The 18289-nt window shown below is 46.1% G+C and overlaps 1 protein-coding gene and 1 long non-coding RNA gene across 3 annotated transcripts in view; one reads left to right on the plus strand and one right to left on the minus strand.

Annotated features, from left to right (window-relative positions):
• Positions 1-1891, minus strand: part of ITGAL (integrin subunit alpha L) — a 44202-nt gene extending 42311 nt beyond the window's left edge. For both annotated transcript variants that reach the window (XM_047087348.1, XM_047087347.1), the window contains exons 1-2: positions 1539-1891; positions 389-491 (exon numbers count right to left, since the gene is read on the minus strand). In XM_047087348.1, the coding sequence (XP_046943304.1) occupies positions 389-491; positions 1539-1788 (353 nt within the window). In that variant the 5' untranslated portion in view covers positions 1789-1891. The remainder of the gene's footprint in view (positions 1-388; positions 492-1538) is intronic.
• LOC124517787 (uncharacterized) lies at positions 661-6922 on the plus strand. Its single transcript, XR_006963570.1, has 3 exons — positions 661-814; positions 1150-1210; positions 6610-6922. It is a non-coding gene; the product is annotated as an uncharacterized LOC124517787 (long non-coding RNA).
• Positions 6923-18289: the final 11367 nt, after the last annotated feature.

The following is an 18289-nucleotide window of genomic DNA, read 5'->3' on the forward strand; positions in this document are numbered from 1 at the left end:
CATCAGTAGCATCAATCCAGTAGCATATCTACGACATGCTAGGCTGGGGTATACGCTAGGGATGAGGTGGGGGAAAGAAGCGAAATCCCTGCCGTCAGGGAGCCCACTGTCTAGTCGGAGCGCCAGTGGGAAATCTAGGAAGCGTTGCAAAGCCTTTTAGGGGCTGTGATATTTACTCTTCCGTCAGACACTTATGTGGAGCTTTAAAGATGGGCTGTTCTCGTCCTATCTGACGGCCTCGCTTCTGTTTCCGAGAAATCCCACCCCGACTCCGTGAGACGGCAAGACCCTGGGGACCCGCTGGTTCCCCATCTGGCCCACCCGGGGCTGGGGTCCTGGCCGCCTGTCCTGACTCCGCAGGGCAGGGAGGGCCTGGGAGGCAGCTCACCAGTCTCCAACCTGCAGAACGCGGTACCCAAAATGCCTCCCGGCGTGTGGGAACGAGAAGTTTTGCACGTGGCGGACTTCCAGGTTGTAGCTGGAGACCTGGGCTGAGGGAGACGGTGGGGGGGAGGGGGGAGGAGGTGCGGTCAGCCACTTCCGCTGGCCAGCGACCCCGCACGCGCCCCCAGAGCCACGGGCGCCGATTGGCCGGCGCCCACGTGCCCTAAGTGGGTGGGTCCACCCACAAAACCCTGGCGCTGTCCTCCGCCGCCTCCGCAGCCAGCTGCCTACGCCCCAGAAGGAGCCGGACCTTTCCCCTTGGGCTTCCCCTTTGACTGCCTTGACCCCGGGGAAATTTGGAAGGAGCGACTCCCTACTACCCAGAGCCCATTTGGCCTCCCTGCAAAGAAGGAAGAATGAGAAGGCGGAGGTCCGTGAGATAGTGGCAGATGGAAGGCGCCCCCCCAGGCCTTGCGGTTGCCCCATAGCAGGGTGCATCTCCCTACACACCCACTTCTCTCTTGGGCCGCCGGCCCAAGATAATTAGCCTCCGGCCTCCTTCCACAGACTCAGAGTTTCAGGATCCCCTGATTTCTGTGAAGCTGCCTCTCATCTCATGCTCCCTTACTGCCCACGCCACCATGCACCAGTCTCTTCCTTAGCTCTCAGATTCCCCCATGCCACCCCCCCCCACCCACCCCCCAAGCAGCCTGGGCATCCTCTGCAAGCCCCTAACTGTCCATTCTGGCCCTGCTTTCCTTCCAGGCACCAGGCTTATTTCCACAGCATCCTGGGATGGCAGAGATGCTGCCCGCCATTTGTTCAGGTGAGTGGACTGACCCCCAGAGAGGGCAGGCCCAGACCCCAGCCCAGCTCCAGGTACCCATTAGCCATCTGCCTTTTTCTAAGACCTCACTCCACATCTCTACTGCCGCCTGTATCTCCCTTCTCTGTCTTTTCCTCCATACCTTGCCTCTACTTCGGACTCTCTTTCCTTTCCCCTTTTTCCCTTCAAGATTCCTGATCCTCACATCAGCTAAGGCCATTCCCACCCTTAAAGCCGCTGCTCAGTACTCCAGTTCCACAAAGCCCTGCCCTTCCCCTGGCCACAGACACATGTCCCCTCCCCGACCCTCCCCTGTTCCCTTGCCTACCAAAGAAAAGAGGCCCAGACAGCAGCAGCCTCACTACGATGGCGCAGGAATTCATCCTTCCAGCGGCCGCAGGGACCTGACCAAGGAAGGCTCCAGGTTCAGAGAGCCCTGGGGATTCGCTGACAACCCAGACAGGGTGAAAGAGGAAAATGACAATGCCCCAGGGCCTCTTGCAGTGGGACTTTCTCACAGAGGCGCCAGCCTGGTGACACTGGGTGGGGGTGAGCCTGTAGGGGTTGTGAAACCGCATGAGTTGAGAGGAAGTGTAACCAGGTTAGAGACATTTCCTGTGCCTGCTTGCATTTTCACATCATCCAGGAGCAGACAACACAGTAGGTAGATGACCACCTCTTCTGCCTAAGGCCTGCTGATCCATTGTCTTTCACCAACACAAACGGAAGACTCTGTAAAGCTCAGTAAAGGACTGGTCAAATAAACTGTGGTACAAACATAAGGGGATGCCACCAAAAAAAAAAAAAAAAGAGTAAGGAAAGAAATAAGGTAGGAAAAAGAAAAAAAATGAGATAGCTTTCTCTTCACATTGAAAAATGCCCACAATACACTGTTGAAGAAAAAGAGCAAGTTACAGACAGTATAGTTAGTGACTTATTTTTCTTCTAAAAAACAAAAAAGCAAAAAAAAAAAAAAATCCACAGAAAGGGAGAAAATATTTGCAAATCACGTATCTAACACAGCACTTGTATCCAGAATATACAAAGAACTCTTGTAACTCAACAGTAAAAAGACAAATAACCCAGCTTTTCAAATGGGCAGAGAGTTTAAATAAACATTTCTCTGAAGATGACATGTAAATAGCCACTAACATAGAAAAGATGCTCAGTATCATCAGTCGTTAGGGAAATGCAAATCAAAACCAAAATAAGGGGCACCTGGGTGGCTTCGTTGGTAAGCGTCCGGCTTTGGCTCAGGTCATGATCTCACGATTCCTGAGTTCGAGTTCCGCATCAGGTTGACAGCTGACAGCTCAGATCCTGGAGCCTGCTTCAGATTCTGTGTCTCCCTCTCTCTCTGCTCCTCCCATGCTCACCCTCTGTCTCTCTCTCTCTCAAAATAAATAAACATTAAGAAAATAAATAAATAAATAAATAAATAAGTGGTGAGGTTCACAGTATGTGAATTCCATCTTTAAAAAATGAAAAATATGGGAACGCAAGCTGGTGCAGCCACTCTGGGAAACAACACGGAGGTTCCTCAAAAAACTAAAAATAGAACAACCCTACGACCCAGCAATGGTACTACTAGGCATTTATCCAAGGGATACAGGTGTGCTGTTTCAAAGGGACACATGCATCCCTATGTTTATAGCAGCGCTATGGACAATAGCCAAAGTATGGAAAGAGCCCAAATGTCCATCGATGGATGAATGGATAAAGAAGATGTGGTAGATATATACAATGGAGTATTACTCGGCAATCAAAAAGAATGAAATCTTGCCATTTGCAACTACGTGGATGGCACTGGAGGGCATTATGCTAAGTGAAATTAGTCAGAGAAAGACAAAAATCATATGACTTCACTCATGTGAGGACTTAAAGAGACAAAACAGATGAACATAAGGGAAGGGAAACAATATAAAAACAGGGAGGGGGACAAAACAGAAGAGACTCATAAATATGGAGAACAAACTGAGGGTTACTGGAGGGGTTGTGGGAGGGGAGATGGGCTAAATGGGTAAGGGGCAGTAAGGAATCTACTCCTGAAATCATTGTTTCACTACATGCTAACTAATTTGGATATAAATTTAAAACAATTAAAAATAAAATTTAAAAAAAAGGAAAGCTGAATTCAATCTATAATATTTGGCAATTTATAGAGAGCACCCATAAAAGTGAATCACTGTGTCATGAAAGAAATCACATGGAAAAATAAAAAAAATAGAAGTTGAAATTGTTTGCGCGTGTGTGTGTACAAAAAATCTGAAAAGACACACAACCAAACTCCCAAACAGTGGTTACCTCTGAAGAATAACGCTGACACATTTCTGTATTGTCAGATCTTTTTTTACAATGAGGATGTATAAGTTATGTAACTAAAAAAAATACAAATAGTTAAAAGCACAACAGAATTGAGGAACTTGTCTTCGCTTATGGGAAAGTGGGAAGGACCTTCAGATTCTCCCTCTGTTGTGAAGAAATCCTGTTCAGCTTGCAAAGTCACTTTCAGTAGCTGTCCCTGGGGAAGGCTTTTGCAGACAGATTATCTATAATCTGCTGCTAGGCAGCTACAATGTGACAAGTTGCCTCCTAGTACTTAGATAATATCAGGTAGTCTTTTTCAAATTCAGTTAAAATCAGATTATTCAGACTGATTCCTTTGGTCCTCTGTGCAGTGGTTATGATTTACATCTGACCAAATTCTTTTCTATTGTTCTGAGATGACAAAAAAGAACATACACTTAAAAATTCAAACATTACAGGGGCGCCTGGGTGGCTCAGTCGGTGAAGCGTCCCACTTCAGCTCAGGTCATGATCTCACGGTTTGTGAGTTGGAGCCCCACGTTGGGCTCTGTGCTGAGAACCTGGAGTCTACTTCAGATTCTGTGTCTCCCTCTCTCTCTGCCCCTCCCCCCCCTCCCAAAAATAAACATTTTTTAAAAGTATAAAATTAAAAAAAATTCAAACATTACAGAAGCATGTAAAGTAAAAGGAAGAAAACTCTCTTTTAACATCCACCCCAACTCCTAAATCTCAAAAATAACCACTGGTAATAATTTAGAGCCATAGATTCTTTGTGACAAAAAAAAATGTCAGTTCTAATAATTAACCATACAGGTTGGACGTGTTTGGAAAAACTAATTATCTTCCCACAGAACATCTAACCCAGAATTAATTGTCAAATCAGCCCTCTCCAGATTAAAGGTTTTCTTCTAGGCCATCTTCAAAATTTAGATTCTTGAATCAGGGCTTATGTTTATAGAAACTTCAAGTGTATCTGTAACAACCCCTGGGATGGAAGGAATTCAGGAAATGATCTCAAAGTCTCTACTGCTTGGATTATAGTCTATGTGTATGCTTCAGCAGGTAAGTATACTCATTTACGTATTTATCAGATTTTGTTTTTCAGTTTGTTAATTCATTTAATTTATTTATTAAGAGACAGCAAGAATGAGTGGGGGGAGAGGGGCAGGGAGAGAGAGGGAGAGAGAGAGAGAGAGAGAGAGAGAAAGAGAGAGAGAATCTTAGCATGGAGCCTGATGCAGGAGTCGATTCCACAACCCTGGGATCATGATTGGAGCCAAAATCAAGAATCGGATACTCAACCAACTGAGACACCCAGGTGCCCCTGGTTTTCAGTTTAAAAGAGCAAAAGAACATTTTTCCCCCTTCTGTTTGAGGGCTATAAATCTGAGGAAGCCTCAAAAGTACAAGGAAGCCCCAAGGATTTTAGGGAATCAGAGGTTCCATGTTGGAGAGAGCAGATGACTCCCTGAAGAGTTGGGTTGCAGACATCTGAGGCTGGGACCACGTGGGGAAGTCCTGAGACAGGATGTTCCTTGCACACTTGTGGGCGTGCACACACACACACACACGCACACACACACTTCTTTCTTAGTCACAGGCCTTCATCATATCTCAAATAGTCTGTTCTCTGAGGCCTCAGCTGGGTCTCTCAGTTCCATTCCATTTGCCCAAACGCCCATCAATTCTCACGGGAACAATTTACTGCCACTGTAGCTCTTCCTTTCTTCACTCTCCTGCCTCTAGAGAAGGTTCCACCTCCTGGGGAAGGTCCATATTAACCTCGAGAAACCTGAGCTTGTCTCTCTTAGGCTTTAAAACCTCTGATGATTCTCCTTTTGCATACACACGATCATCTCCAAGCTTGTTGGCATGGCTTGCAAGGGCCTTGTTGCCTCTCTAGACTCTGTGCTCCAACTTAGTAAATGACTCATCAGTGTTCAAACAGATGAAGCATCTAGAGAGGACTTTATGAAACTCAAAGCATTGGCCTTACTGTCACCCACTTCTGAGGAAAGCAGCTGCAGTAGGTGCCTTCTGCTTGATGTTATCTCGGCTGCATCAAATGAGCAGTATGAAACTGACAGGCCAGGGGCGCCTGGCTGGCTCAGTCAGGGGAGCATGTGACTCTTGATCTCAGGGTTGTGAGCTTGAGCCCCATGTTGGCTGTAGAGATTACTTAAAAATAAAATCTTAAAAAAGAATAGGAAAGAGGGATGCCTGGGTGGCTCAGTCGGTTAAGCATCCGACTTCGGCTCAGGTCACGATCTCAGGGTTCGGGAGCTTGAGCCCTGCATTAGGCACGCATCAGATGAGCTCAAGGCCTGCTTCTGTGAATATGAGCCCTGCTTAGGGTGAGCCCCACTTCTCTCTGTCTCTGTCTCTCTCTCTCTCAATCTGCTCCTTGCTTACTTGCACCTTCTCTCTCTAAGGAAGAAGGAGGAGGGGCGCCTGGGTGGCTCAGATGGTTAGGTGACTGACTTCGGCTCAGGTCATGATCTCACAGTTTGTGGGTTCGAGCCCCACGTCGGGCTCTGTGCTGACAGCTCAGAGCCTGGAGCCTGTTTCGGATTCTGTGTCTTCCCCTCTCTGCCCCTCCCCTACTCACTCTCTGTGTCTCTCTGTCTCTCAATAATAAATAAACATTAAAAAGAATTTTTTTTAAAGAAGGAGGAAGAGGAAGAGGAGAAGAAAGAAAGAGAAAGAAAAAGAGAAAAGAGAAGAGAAGGGAAAAGAAAAGAAAAGAAAAGAAAAGAAAAGAAAAGAAAAGAAAAGAAAAGAAAAGAAAAAAGAAAACTGATCGTGCTGGCAGGGAGACAGCTAACCAAGGGCAAGGTAGCCTCAGATAGACTGAACCCAAAAGATGCCAGCTTTCTTCAGGATGGCTTAGTTGCTCCACTTACCAACTGTTCCATGAAAATGGACTCAAGCATATCATGTCACAGAGGAGTGACAAATGAGACCCTACACTGGGAAGTTCTGGGGTACCCAGGATCTGTGCATCTAAGATGAAGCCAGCGGCCTGGATGCCTAAGCTCTTCTGTGTCCATTGTAAGGTAAAATGATTTCAAATATGTCTTATTTTTCTATAGGTCCATCTGTAAACGATGAGAGAGAATCTTCTCTTGCTCCGCGCAGGAGAGTAAACAAGATTTTGTGTGCAGCCATTTCTCATCTTCATCACTGCTCATTCCCTGGCCCGAGCCACCATCACCTAGTGCCAGGATTTCGTGGCAGTCCCCTAACTGGTCCCCTGCTTTCAGTCTTGCCCCTGCTATAGTCTGTTCTCCATACAGCAGCCAGGAGGATCCTTTAAATATACAAGTCATGGGGCTGAGCCTGGATGGCTCCGTCGGTCAAGCGTCTGACTCCTGGTTTCATCTCAGGCCATGATCTCATGGTTCATGGGATGGAGCCCCATGTGGGGCTCTGTGCTGACAGCAAGGAGCCTGCTTGGGATTCTCTCCTCTCTCTGCCCCTCCCCTGCTCTTTCTTTCTCTCTCTCAAGATAAATAAATAAACATTAAAAAAATAAAATAAAAATATATGTCAGATCATGCTGCTTTCTTGCTTAAAACCTTTCGGTGGTTCTCCATTTCACTCAAAATACAAGCCAAAGTTCTCAGTGTGGCCTAGAGGGACTTAAGTTGTCAGATACATCTCACCGTCTTTCTGAAATCTAGTCCCCATCTTGCTCACTCCTTTTCAACTACACTGCTGTCCTGGCTCTTCGTTCAGTCCAACACACCTTTGCCCCAGGGCCTTTGCACCTGCTCTTCTCTTGCTTGGGTTTCCCAAGAAAGCCTCATGGCTCATTCCTGGATCATCTCCTCTGAACTTTTCTCCTTAGCAGTTATAGGGCTTCAGCTCATAGTATTTAATTTATTTATCCATCTGGTTTACTGTCCACCTGTTAGAATATGAACTCCACCAGGGCAGAAATACTGTTTCTTGTTGCCATTCACTGCTGTATCCCCAGTACCTAAAACAGTGCCTGGAGCATAGCAGGTAAATATTTAGTCAGCAAATATTCACCGAGGAGTGAATGCTTGGGGCTTCCCTTGCCCTTAAGGATAATTAAGCTTTCCAGGGTCTAGACTCTTAGGACCAAAAAGCTGTATTGTCCGAAAAGAAGAGGTTGAAGGAGTTGAAAGAAGAGGCCTGAATTCCCAGAGTCAGGAATTTATTTAATATAGGGGCGCTTGGTGGCTCAGTCGGTTGGGCATCTGACTTCGGATGAGGCCATGATCTCAGAGTCTGTGAGTTCGAGCCCCACATCAGGCTCTGTGCTGACAGCTCAGAGCCTGGAGCCTGCTTCGGATTCTGTGCCTCCCTCTCTCTCTGCGCCCAACCCACTCGCATTCTGTCTCTGTCTCTCTCAAAAATAAATAAACATTAAAAAAATTTAATATATAAAATTAAATGATACTCTGGTGGCAGGTTAGAAAGAAGTTGGGTCCCTCCAGAACAGAAACTTGGAGGACACAGAGGGGATAGTCATAAGTGAGGGGAGAACAGGGCAGAAATGCAGAGAAATAGATGTCATGAGAGAGAATTCATGAGGTCTACAAACAGGGAACGGTGACAACTGAAAGGCTACCTCCATTCCCGATGGCCTCTCTCGTTCCAGTCACAGTAGGGCCACACTGAACCCTTTCTCCGGTGCTTAAATGAGTAACATGTTGAATAAGCAAGGGTGTGGCAGCAGGGAGCCTCGGGGCATGCCTGGCTGATGTAGAGGGCAGCTGGAAAAGCAGGCTGGTGCCTCCCTCTCCCCTTTACCCCCCAATCCACCAGGCCTGACTGCCTACAAACCCAGGATGAATCGGGGCAAAGTTCTCTTTTCTGATTCACACAGAAGATTTGCTGGTGCAAATGGTGTGCTTGCCCATCTGCTACCTCCCAGCCCAGGCTCGCCACCCACCACTTCCTCCTGGGTACAGTGACATGGGCCCCTTTGGTCAGGATGGTTCTGACAGAAATATCTGGGTCACCACAGGGCTCCTTCCCCTTCTTCCCACCTGCCAGGAGAGGGAGAAACTGCCCTGCCCCCGGAAGGGGGCCTCAGGGGAGGGGAGGTTATGGAGGCCCAGAGGGGCTCAGAGGCCCCCACCCTATTGCAAGGCCCTTATGATCTCATGGCTAGGCACACCAGAGCATTCTAAAGTTCTAGAAACTCTACCTGGATTTTCTGAGGAAGGGCTGACCTGAACATACCACAGGTAGGGATTTCCTACTGATGGCACTCTTGAGTATTCACGTGCAGTTCACGGGGCCCTGATGTCACTGGGTGACCTCACTCCAGGGCCTCTGTTTCCAGCCCCTCAGCGTATGGTTGATTGTAGCCGAAAGAGCCCATCATTCAGGACCAGAAACCTGGGAACCAGCTCCGAGCAGTACTGTCTTGCCGTGTTGTGCCAATGACCCTCTTCACCTCTCTGGGCCTTTGTTGCTTCCTCCATACCCAGATCCCAGGCTTCTGCAGGACTCACCAGTCTATGAGTCCAAACAAGATCATATTAATGTTACCACCGCCATGTTGTTGCCGTATTACCCCCACCTGCTAGTACAAGGTCTCCAGCTTCCTGAAGAGTCTCTGCTATTTCAGAAAGTCTTTAGAGGTATTTCACCTGTGCTCTACTCCCTGGTATGTGAGCTGCTCAAGGCTTCACATCTTGGCTGTCGTTCTATAACCAAAACTGGAGCTAGAACATTTCTTGGCTATTAGCCCAAGCCCTTGAAATACCAAGACTGGGGTAGAGTCGGGAAGAACTTCTCTCCCTGCTTTGAGTTACACCAAGCTCCAACTGTTTGGGCTCCAGGGTGTGCAGACTAGTAAGGCAGCTCTTTCAAGTTTTACTTATGTCTCTCTCTCTCTCTCTCTGTCTCACTCAAACACGGGATTTATGTTCAGGGGTCTGAGCCAGACTTACACTTGCATAATAGCTACTATGTACAGGAAGGATCACTACTCCCATCTAATGGCTAAACGTTCATTCCTGGGTCAAGTTCATTCTGGTCTGAGCCTCCCCACTCAGGGCACTCCTACGCTCCCTCTTGAATAGGAACCACATTCGTTCTCCAGACACGGCCCACCTGTTCTTGAACTTCCAAAATGACCAAAACCCACATTTGGCCTACAATGGGGATCTTGGTAACCTCAAGCTGTCTTCTTTGTTACATCAAGGAAAGCAAACTCCCTGCCATCGCTCTACCCCAGTGGGAAACAGGAAAACATTTCCTGTCTTCTGACCAGGTCTCTTGAGTCCATCTAGAAAACAAGTCAAACAGAACCTGGAGGACTTGTCATTGTATGATGTGTTTGCTCTGTACAACAAGGTGGAGGGTTTGGGGGAAGCAGAAGCTCTCTTGATTATCTAAATGATTAGGAAGGCTTCCTCCCTTGTCTCACCACCTCTTTAACCCTTTCCGCCACTCCTCCTCCAGCTGAACGTTCCTGAAGCTCGTTCAGGGGCTATGGATGAGTCCCTATTAATTTAGAGGGTCCGGGCCAGATGTCATACTGTGGCAAGTCACGGGCACCCCTGTGGGCTTACTGAACGCAAACGCATATATTTGTCTCAAGGATATCACAAAACCCTTAGAAGAACCCAAATACGATCAGGTCTTGCAGGCGGCTGGAAGAGGGCATCACATGCTCCCCATCCTTCTCTCTGTAAGCCACCTTTCCCCACTTCTTCAACGAAGTTTGGAGAAGGCTGCCCTCCAGGGCCAACCGCAGCTCCACGTCACACATCCTCTGAATTCCCACACTCTTAGGAAGGAGAATTTGAAACGGCCAACCTCTTTGTGTCAGCCTTCATGACACCTTCGATTAGAAGTGTAGTAATAAAGTTTCAGATCTGAAAGGACTCTTGAATGTCACCTAATTCAACTTTGGCCTGCTGCGCAAAAGTCCCTTATATAATACCTCCTATTAAATCTTCAATCAAGGGGCGCCTGGGTGGCGCAGTCGGTTAAGCGTCCGACTTCGGCCAGGTCACGATCTCGCGGTCCGTGAGTTCGAGCCCCGCGTCAGGCTCTGGGCGGATGGCTCAGAGCCTGGAGCCTGTTTCCGATTCTGTGTCTCCCTCTCTCTCTGCCCCTCCCCCGTTCATGTTCTGTCTCTCTCTGTCCCAAAAATAAATAAACGTTGAAAAAAAAAATTTAAAAAAAAAATCTTCAATCAAATTCTCCTTACACACCTACAGAGACAGGATGCTCATGACTTTGTCCCAAGGAGATCCGCTGCGTCTCCGGCAGCTCTTCTTGTAGGAAAATTCTTTTTTTTTTTTTTAAGTTTATATATTTATTGAGAGAGAGAGCACACAGGGGAGGGGCAGAGAGAGAGAGAGAGAGAGAGAGGGAGAGAGGGAATCTCAAGCAGGCTCAGAGCCAGACATGGGGCTCCACGTGGGGCTCGATCCCACCAACTGTGAGATCACGCCCTGAGCTGAGATGAAGAGCTGGACACTTAACCGACTGAGCCACACAGGTGCCCCGGAAAATGCTTTCTTGTATTACGACACGCAAGTTTGCCTTTTTGTGACATCCATAACTTAGACCTGGTTCTGTACCGCAGAAATGCCTGGGGACAAATCTGTTCTCTTTCCCATCTGGAAGCCCCTTCAGAAGTACAGACAAGGCTTACATGTCTCTCTTCCAGGCTGAACACCCTCAGTTATACCTAATAGTCCCCATGAGGCCAAGTCTCAAGTCCTCCGACTGCCCCAGGACGAACACCTGTTTCAACTATCCTCCTAAAATTCTGGTGCCCCAAGAAATAAACGCAACAAGGATCTTCAAGGAAATCCTTTAATTAAAAAAAAAAAAAAAAGGGCGTGGGGGAATATCTAACAATAGGAAGTTGGTTATACCAATTACATAAATCCATTTTATGCAATAGTATTCAGTCTTTAACAAAATATGGTAGATTTACAAGTACTAGCATAGAAAGATTGTCATGATGATCTAAGTAGAAGAAAAGCAAATTACAAAATAGCGTGTGTTACACCTTACTTGCCTGCTAGGAAGGAGGTCTGCCTTTCTCATCCTGTCTCTCTCTCACATCTCTACCTCTTAAACACTTCATTGTTTGGTGTAGACATTTAAAACATTGGGGTGAGGAGGGGCGCCTGCCTGGCTCAGTCAGAAGAGCATGTGACTCTGAATCTCCAGGTTGGGAGTTCAAGGCCCGCGTTGGGTGTAGAGATTACTTAAGTAAATAAACTTTTTAAAAAATTGGGGGGAGGATATTTAATGAACTCTACATAGTTATTTCTAGACTCTAGAGATGTTCTGAGTTATTTCTAGAGTATAGAGGATGAGGTTTTAGAGATCTTTTATTATTATGTCGTGTTTGGCTTTTTAATAAAAGGCACCGGTACCTGTTTTAACCAGAAAACAAGAATAATAAGGGATTTTAAAAATGCTTTAGTGAGCCCCAAATAGCAGGGTGCTGATCTCTTACCTCATTCACATTCTTTGCATTTATTCATTCAACAAATGCTCTCTCTAAGGGCTTCTCTGTGTCAGAGCTCATGCTGGGCCCTGAGCAGATGGAACCCAGTGAGGTGTGGTCCAAGCTGTAAGGAGCTCACAGAAGTCAGAGAAAATCTAGATGATAACTGTTAGAACAAGGAAGTTCTGGGGTCATGGGATCACAGGGGAGGAACTTCCTGAAGTCTTGAAGGCAGTAGTGGTCCTCTGCTGCATCCTTCCCCTCCAGTGTGTTCTTTCACTCCCCACAGAGTGATCTTTCAAAATCACAAATGCAGCCATGTCATCTCCCTGCTTAAAACCAATCCTGTGACTTCCTTTTTCTCTGAGGACAGCAAGCCCAAAATTCTTTCACATGGCCCATCAGATCTTGTATCTAATCCATCAGGAAGTCTGTTGGCTCCACCTTCAAAAAATATCCAGACTGCGACCACCTGTCACCATCTCCAGTGTAACCAAGTCACCATCGTCTCTCCCCTGGGTTTTTGCCAGAGCCTTCACACTGTCTCTCCGCATCCACTTTCCCAACCCTGTCTACCCTCACTTCAGCCAGAGTGGCCATGTCACTCCTCTGGTCTAAACTGCCCCATGGCCCCCATTTTACCCAGAGCCAAATCCAAAGGCCGTGCCAAAGCCCAAAGCCCATGAGCCCCGCACATCTGGCCCTTCCTTGCCTCTCTAGCATCACTTCCTCCTGCTCCCTCCCTCACCCACTTGTCACCAGCCACAATGGCCGCCTTACTGTGCCTCCAACACATGGAGCTTGCTCGTTTTGGGCCCTTTGCCACAAGTGTTTTTCTGCCGGAATGCTGTTCCCCCAAGTTATCCTGTGACTCCCTCCCTCAGCACCCCCTAAGCCACCTTCTCACTCTTTATCTCTGTCTCCTGACCCTCCATTCTGAGTTCTGCCATCACTCTGAGTCTCTCTTTCTGTGCTGTGTCTCTCTTTCTCATTCTTATGGCAAGCGATGACTCATTAGGGCTTCTCACATTTACCTCAGATACAAAGATGAAACTTCTCGCCATACAGGCTGTTGTTAGGTGGTTAAGAGTGTGAGGAGCTACGGGCATAGGTCTCGTTTCTAGAGCCTATTGCTGGAAGCCCCAGGGGGCAAACCCGGGAGAGGTTGTGTCTTGCCTGGGTCAGGCTCAGGTTCAGGGACTAGCAATGGGGATGCTGACCTGGATGTCGGGGCCAGAGTGGGGGGGCTCAGACCAATGGGGAATGTTTTGGACCTGTGGGGTTTGAATGCAGATTCAAAGCTATAGCAAAGTCAGATTACATCAGTCCTGTGATGCCCTAAGTCCTGTGTCGTCTTCACCAACACTGTGACGCATCTGTCTGACCTCATTTCTTATGGGTCTTTCCACTCACTACGTACCAGTCATCGTGGCTGTCTTTTGCTCCTAGAACACCCCAGGTACATTCCTGCCGCAGAGCCTTTGCACTTGGGCCGTTCCCTCCCTGAAACACTCTTTTCCAGATATCTGCACACTATTCTTCTCTTTATTCAGGCTTTTACTTCAAAGTCACCTTTTCAGCGAGGCCTTCCCAGGCGACAGTTACGTAAAACACGTATCAGACTTCCTATCCCTCCCTCTCTCTAGACTTCATTCCTCCCTCCTCAACATCTATCCCTAATTAACAAATGATTGATCTTACCTATCGCTATCTCTTCCCATTAGTACGTCAGCTCCACGAGGACAGGGATTTTTGTCTGGCATTCATTGCCATAGCTTTAGTGTCCAGTGCACAAAAGTTTTCGACAAATATTGATGAAGGAACCCAGCAGGAGTGCTGAGCGCCTATCACATGCCGGATTATTTCCATCCATTATGTTATTTCTTACTAGAAACACTCGGAATGATCCCTTTTTTGTTTTAAAAAATTAAAAATATATGCAAATACACAGAACACACAGCACACTGGTCCATGTGGCCTGGAGGAAGTGACAGGGCGCCGCCTGGAGTTCAGTGTGAGGTGATGGCCCTCCTTATGCGTAGAGCAAATTGTCTAAAATTCACTCAGTGAAGCTATGACTAGTACTTCTCTCTGGGAAGAGGGATTTCAAGTTCTTTTAACTTTCTTCCTTTTCACTAAGCTGCATTTTGTGATTTTCCTCCAGGGACAACAGAATAATTTTGTAATGAGTTTACTGGCTCAGTCAGTAGAGCATGCAACTCTTGACCTGGGGGTTGTGAGCTCAAGCCCCACATTGGGTGTAGAGATTACTTAAAAATAAAATCTTTATTTATTTTTAATGTTTATTTATTTTTGAGAGAGAGAGAGAGAGAGAGAGAGAGGAGACAGAGCATGAGCAAGAGCAGAGAGAGAGACACACAGAATCTGAAGTAGGCTTTAGGCTCCAAGCTGTCAGCACAAAGCCCGATGTGGGGTTCGAACTCACGAACCGCGAGTTCATGGCCTGAGCCAAGGTCGGATGCTTAACCGACTGAGCCACCCAGGTGCCCCAAAATAAAATCTTTAAAAAAAAAAAACAACAAACGTATTAAGGGCACCTGGGTGGCTCAGTCGGTTAACCTTCCGACTTTGCTCAGGTCATGATCTTGCAGTTCGTGAGTTCGAGCCCCGCGTCAGGCTCTGTGCTGACAGCTGGGAGTCTGGAGCCTGCTTCCGATTCTGTGTGCCTTTTTCTCTCTGCTTCTCCCCTGCTCGTGCTCTGTCTCTCTCAAAAAGAAACCCTAAAAAAACTTTTTTTTTAAAGGGTGCTAAATTTACTGAAATATTCTCAGTATACTAGAAATATACGGAGTGTATCTTTACCACAATTAAAAAGACTTCTTTAAAATGTGCTGAACCTGGGGCCCCTGGCTGGCTCTGTCGGTGGAACTGCAACTCTTGATCTTGGGGTTATGGGTGTGAGCCCCACGTTGGGTGTGGAGATTACTTAAAATCAAATCTTAAAAATTTTTTTTAAATTAAAAAATAAAGTGTCCTAAACCTTTAAGTGTAGTGTTATAACTCTACATTATCATAATGTGAAAAACTAGGACCAGCCTCAGTGTTTTTGTTGTATGTGAAAAGCAAATGAGGGGCTGGTATTCAGGCCTTCTTCTTCTTCTTCTTCTTCTTCTTCTTCTTTTTTATGTTTACTTATTTTTGAGAATGAGAGAGAGAGAGGGAGAGAGAGAATGAGCAGGGGAAGGGCAGAGAGAGAGGCACACACACAAAGAATCAGGAGCAGGCTCCAGGCTCTGAGCTGTCAGCACAGAGCCCGATGTGAGGCCTGAAGTCACCAACAGAGAAACCATCATCTGAGCTGAAGTTGCACACTCAACCCACTGAGCCACCCAGGTGCCCCCAGCTTTGGTCTTGATCTCAGAGTCATGAGTTCATACCCCATGGTAGGTTTTGAAGCCTACTTAAAACACAAACATGGGGCGCCTGGGTGGCTCAGTCAGTTGGGCGGCCGACAACAGCTCAGGTCATGATCTCGAGGTCTGTGACAACAGCTCAGGTCATGATCTCGAGGTCTGTGGCAACAGCTCAGGTCATGATCGCGAGGTCTGTGACAACAGCTCAGGTCATGATCGCGAGGTCTGTGACAACAGCTCAGGTCATGATCTCGAGGTCTGTGACAACAGCTCAGGTCATGATCTTGAGGTCTGTGACAACAGCTCAGGTCATGATTTCGTGGTCTGTGAGTTTGAGCCCCATGTCTGGCTTTGTCCTGACAGCTCAGAGCCTGGAGCCTGCTTCCAATTCTGTGTCTCCCTCTCTCTCTGCCCCTTCCTGCTCTCTCTCTCTCTCTCTCTCTCTCTCTCAAAAATAAACATTAAAAAAATTTAAAAAACATACAAATAAACAAAAACCACCTCTTCTTCTTTGCCTGCTTTTCCAACCCCACCTCCAGGTTTTCACTCTTGCAATCTTTGACCCATATGCTTTCACCCAAGTGGTAAATGTGATTCAATGGATCTTTCAGCGAGAAACAAGAAAAAGATAAAAAGGATGCTTTCAAATGCTCATGATACAGTCATAAGGATCACCCTTGTGACTCATGTGGATCACCTGCACAAAGGCACATGAACTTGTTCTAAGCCTAGTGGGTTGTCACTGACCAAGGCAAATTCATGACTTTTTTGACCTGAGCGAACATTTTGTCCAAACAGAAGCAACAGGGAACTATAGGGATGAAACCTTCCCTTCAGAGTCCTGCTTTTTCCAGGGGCATGGTGGGGGTTGTTAGTATTCTCAAGGGGAAGCCCCAGGATGAGGGATAGAACACCAGCCTTCAGGTCAAAAGAGACCTAAGTTTGTATTCTCCCTAGGTTGATTCCAGCTGGTGACCCCGTGCACCACTCCTGACTTATCGGGGACCTCAGTTTCCTCATCCCTAAAATGGATAATACTGCTGATTTCCTGGGGCTGCTATGAGGATTAAAAGAGGAGATGGGGGCACCTGCGTGGCTCAGTTGGTTAAGCATCCAACTCTTGTTTTCTGCTCAGGTCATGATCTCTTGGTTCATGAGTTCAAGCCCCGAGTCGGGCTCTGCACTGTCACACTGGCAGCGTAGAGCCTGCTTGGCATTGTCTATCTCCCCCCACCCCTCTGTCCCTCCCCTGTTCTCTCTATCTCCCTCTCAAAATAAATAAATAAACTTTTTTTTAAATAAAAGAGATGAATGAGTACAACATGCTCAGCACCAGTCATCACATGAGCCCAGCAAACTGTATTTCATAAGATGATATATTCATTCATCAAATGTCATTGCCATGTAAGGTGCTACGGAAGTCAGGGCGGACGAAACAGGGCAGCCCCTGACTGTGGAGCTTACAGCCTAGTGGGGCAGATAGTCATGGCATAATCACATGATTATCAAATGAATAAAGAATTACAAATTGTTCTAAATGCCTAGAGGAAAAGTCCAAAGAACAAAGAGAGCGTATAACCAGGGGCACCTGATCTAGTCACTTTTTAACCCAGATGAGGTGACTACAGATGTACTGGGATGTTTTCATTTTTCCCGTAGTGATAGGAAGATCCTTCACATGTACAATGTACTGAATACTTTGCAAAGAAATCTTCATAGTTGAGATTTTCATATGATCCTTATGCCAGATCCTAAGCAGAGATTATAACCTTCATTTTACAAAAGTGGAAACTAAGGCATAGACAGTTTATATCAGTTCTTCAAGGCTAGACAGCTCATTGACAAGTCCAAAGGTGGGACAAAATCCAGATGTCTGTTGCTTCCACATCTATTGCTTTTTGACTATTTTGTTTTTCTTTTTGTATTTTTAATTCTGAAATATAGCACGCTTTCTCTTTTTTTTTTTAATGTTGAGATATAACTTACAAAGAGTGTGGGAAAATAGATGTGTGCAGTTTCAAGAACATTATGTAACTATAACCCAGCCCAAGAAACAGAAGGAAACGGAGCCCAGGGGTCCCTTATGCACCCTACCCCAGGAGTAATCCCTATGCTAAATTTTGTTAATCATCCACTCTCTTACCTTTTAAAAAAGTGTTTACCATTTTGCATATCTTATCAATATATGATTGCATTGCCTGGTGCTGAATTTTATTATATGAATGGCATCTTAGTTTAGGTACACTTCTGCAACTTGCTTTTTACTCCCAACATTTTGTTTTTGAGATTATCCATATTGATGATACCTATACCTATCATTCATTTTCACAGATAAATAATATTCCACGTGTGATTATACCACAATGTGTTTATGCATTCCCTGTTAACAGATGCATGTGTTGTTTCCAGTTTTTTGTTGAAGAATCTCCCATCCCCAACCACCTCATTCTCTCCCCAGAGGCAATCAATTTACCAGTTTCTGGTGATTATACTCCCAGAAATATGCTATTGCATATATTTCCCCCTTTTACAACAAATAGTAGTATTGTATAAACACTGCTCTGAAGCTTGCTTGTTTCTCTTAACAAACATCATCCGCAGTATAGCCTGGTAGTCTTTGGAACAGATTGCTTGGATTCATATCCAGCTCCATTCTAAACTGGCTATGACCTTGAATAGGGCATTTAATCTCTCTGTGCGTTATATTCCTTTTCTGTAAAATGTGGAAAGAATCATAACTCAAAGAGTTTTATAAGGACTAAGTTAATATACATAAAGCATTTAGGACTGTGCCTATTAGAACTGTAACCATTATCAATAGAATTACATCAATGTTCTCTCGTTCTGTTTTACAGTTGCTTGGATGGATAGTCTATTATATAAACATACCACAATTTATTTTAATCATAATTGATAAACATTTAGGTTGTTTCCAGT

Source organism: Lynx rufus, unplaced genomic scaffold, assembly GCF_022079265.1.
Source record: "Lynx rufus isolate CCGP_SWC_20201006 ecotype Redwood Valley unplaced genomic scaffold, mLynRuf1.p SCAF_23, whole genome shotgun sequence".
In the NCBI taxonomy this organism is placed as follows: domain Eukaryota; kingdom Metazoa; phylum Chordata; class Mammalia; order Carnivora; family Felidae; genus Lynx; species Lynx rufus.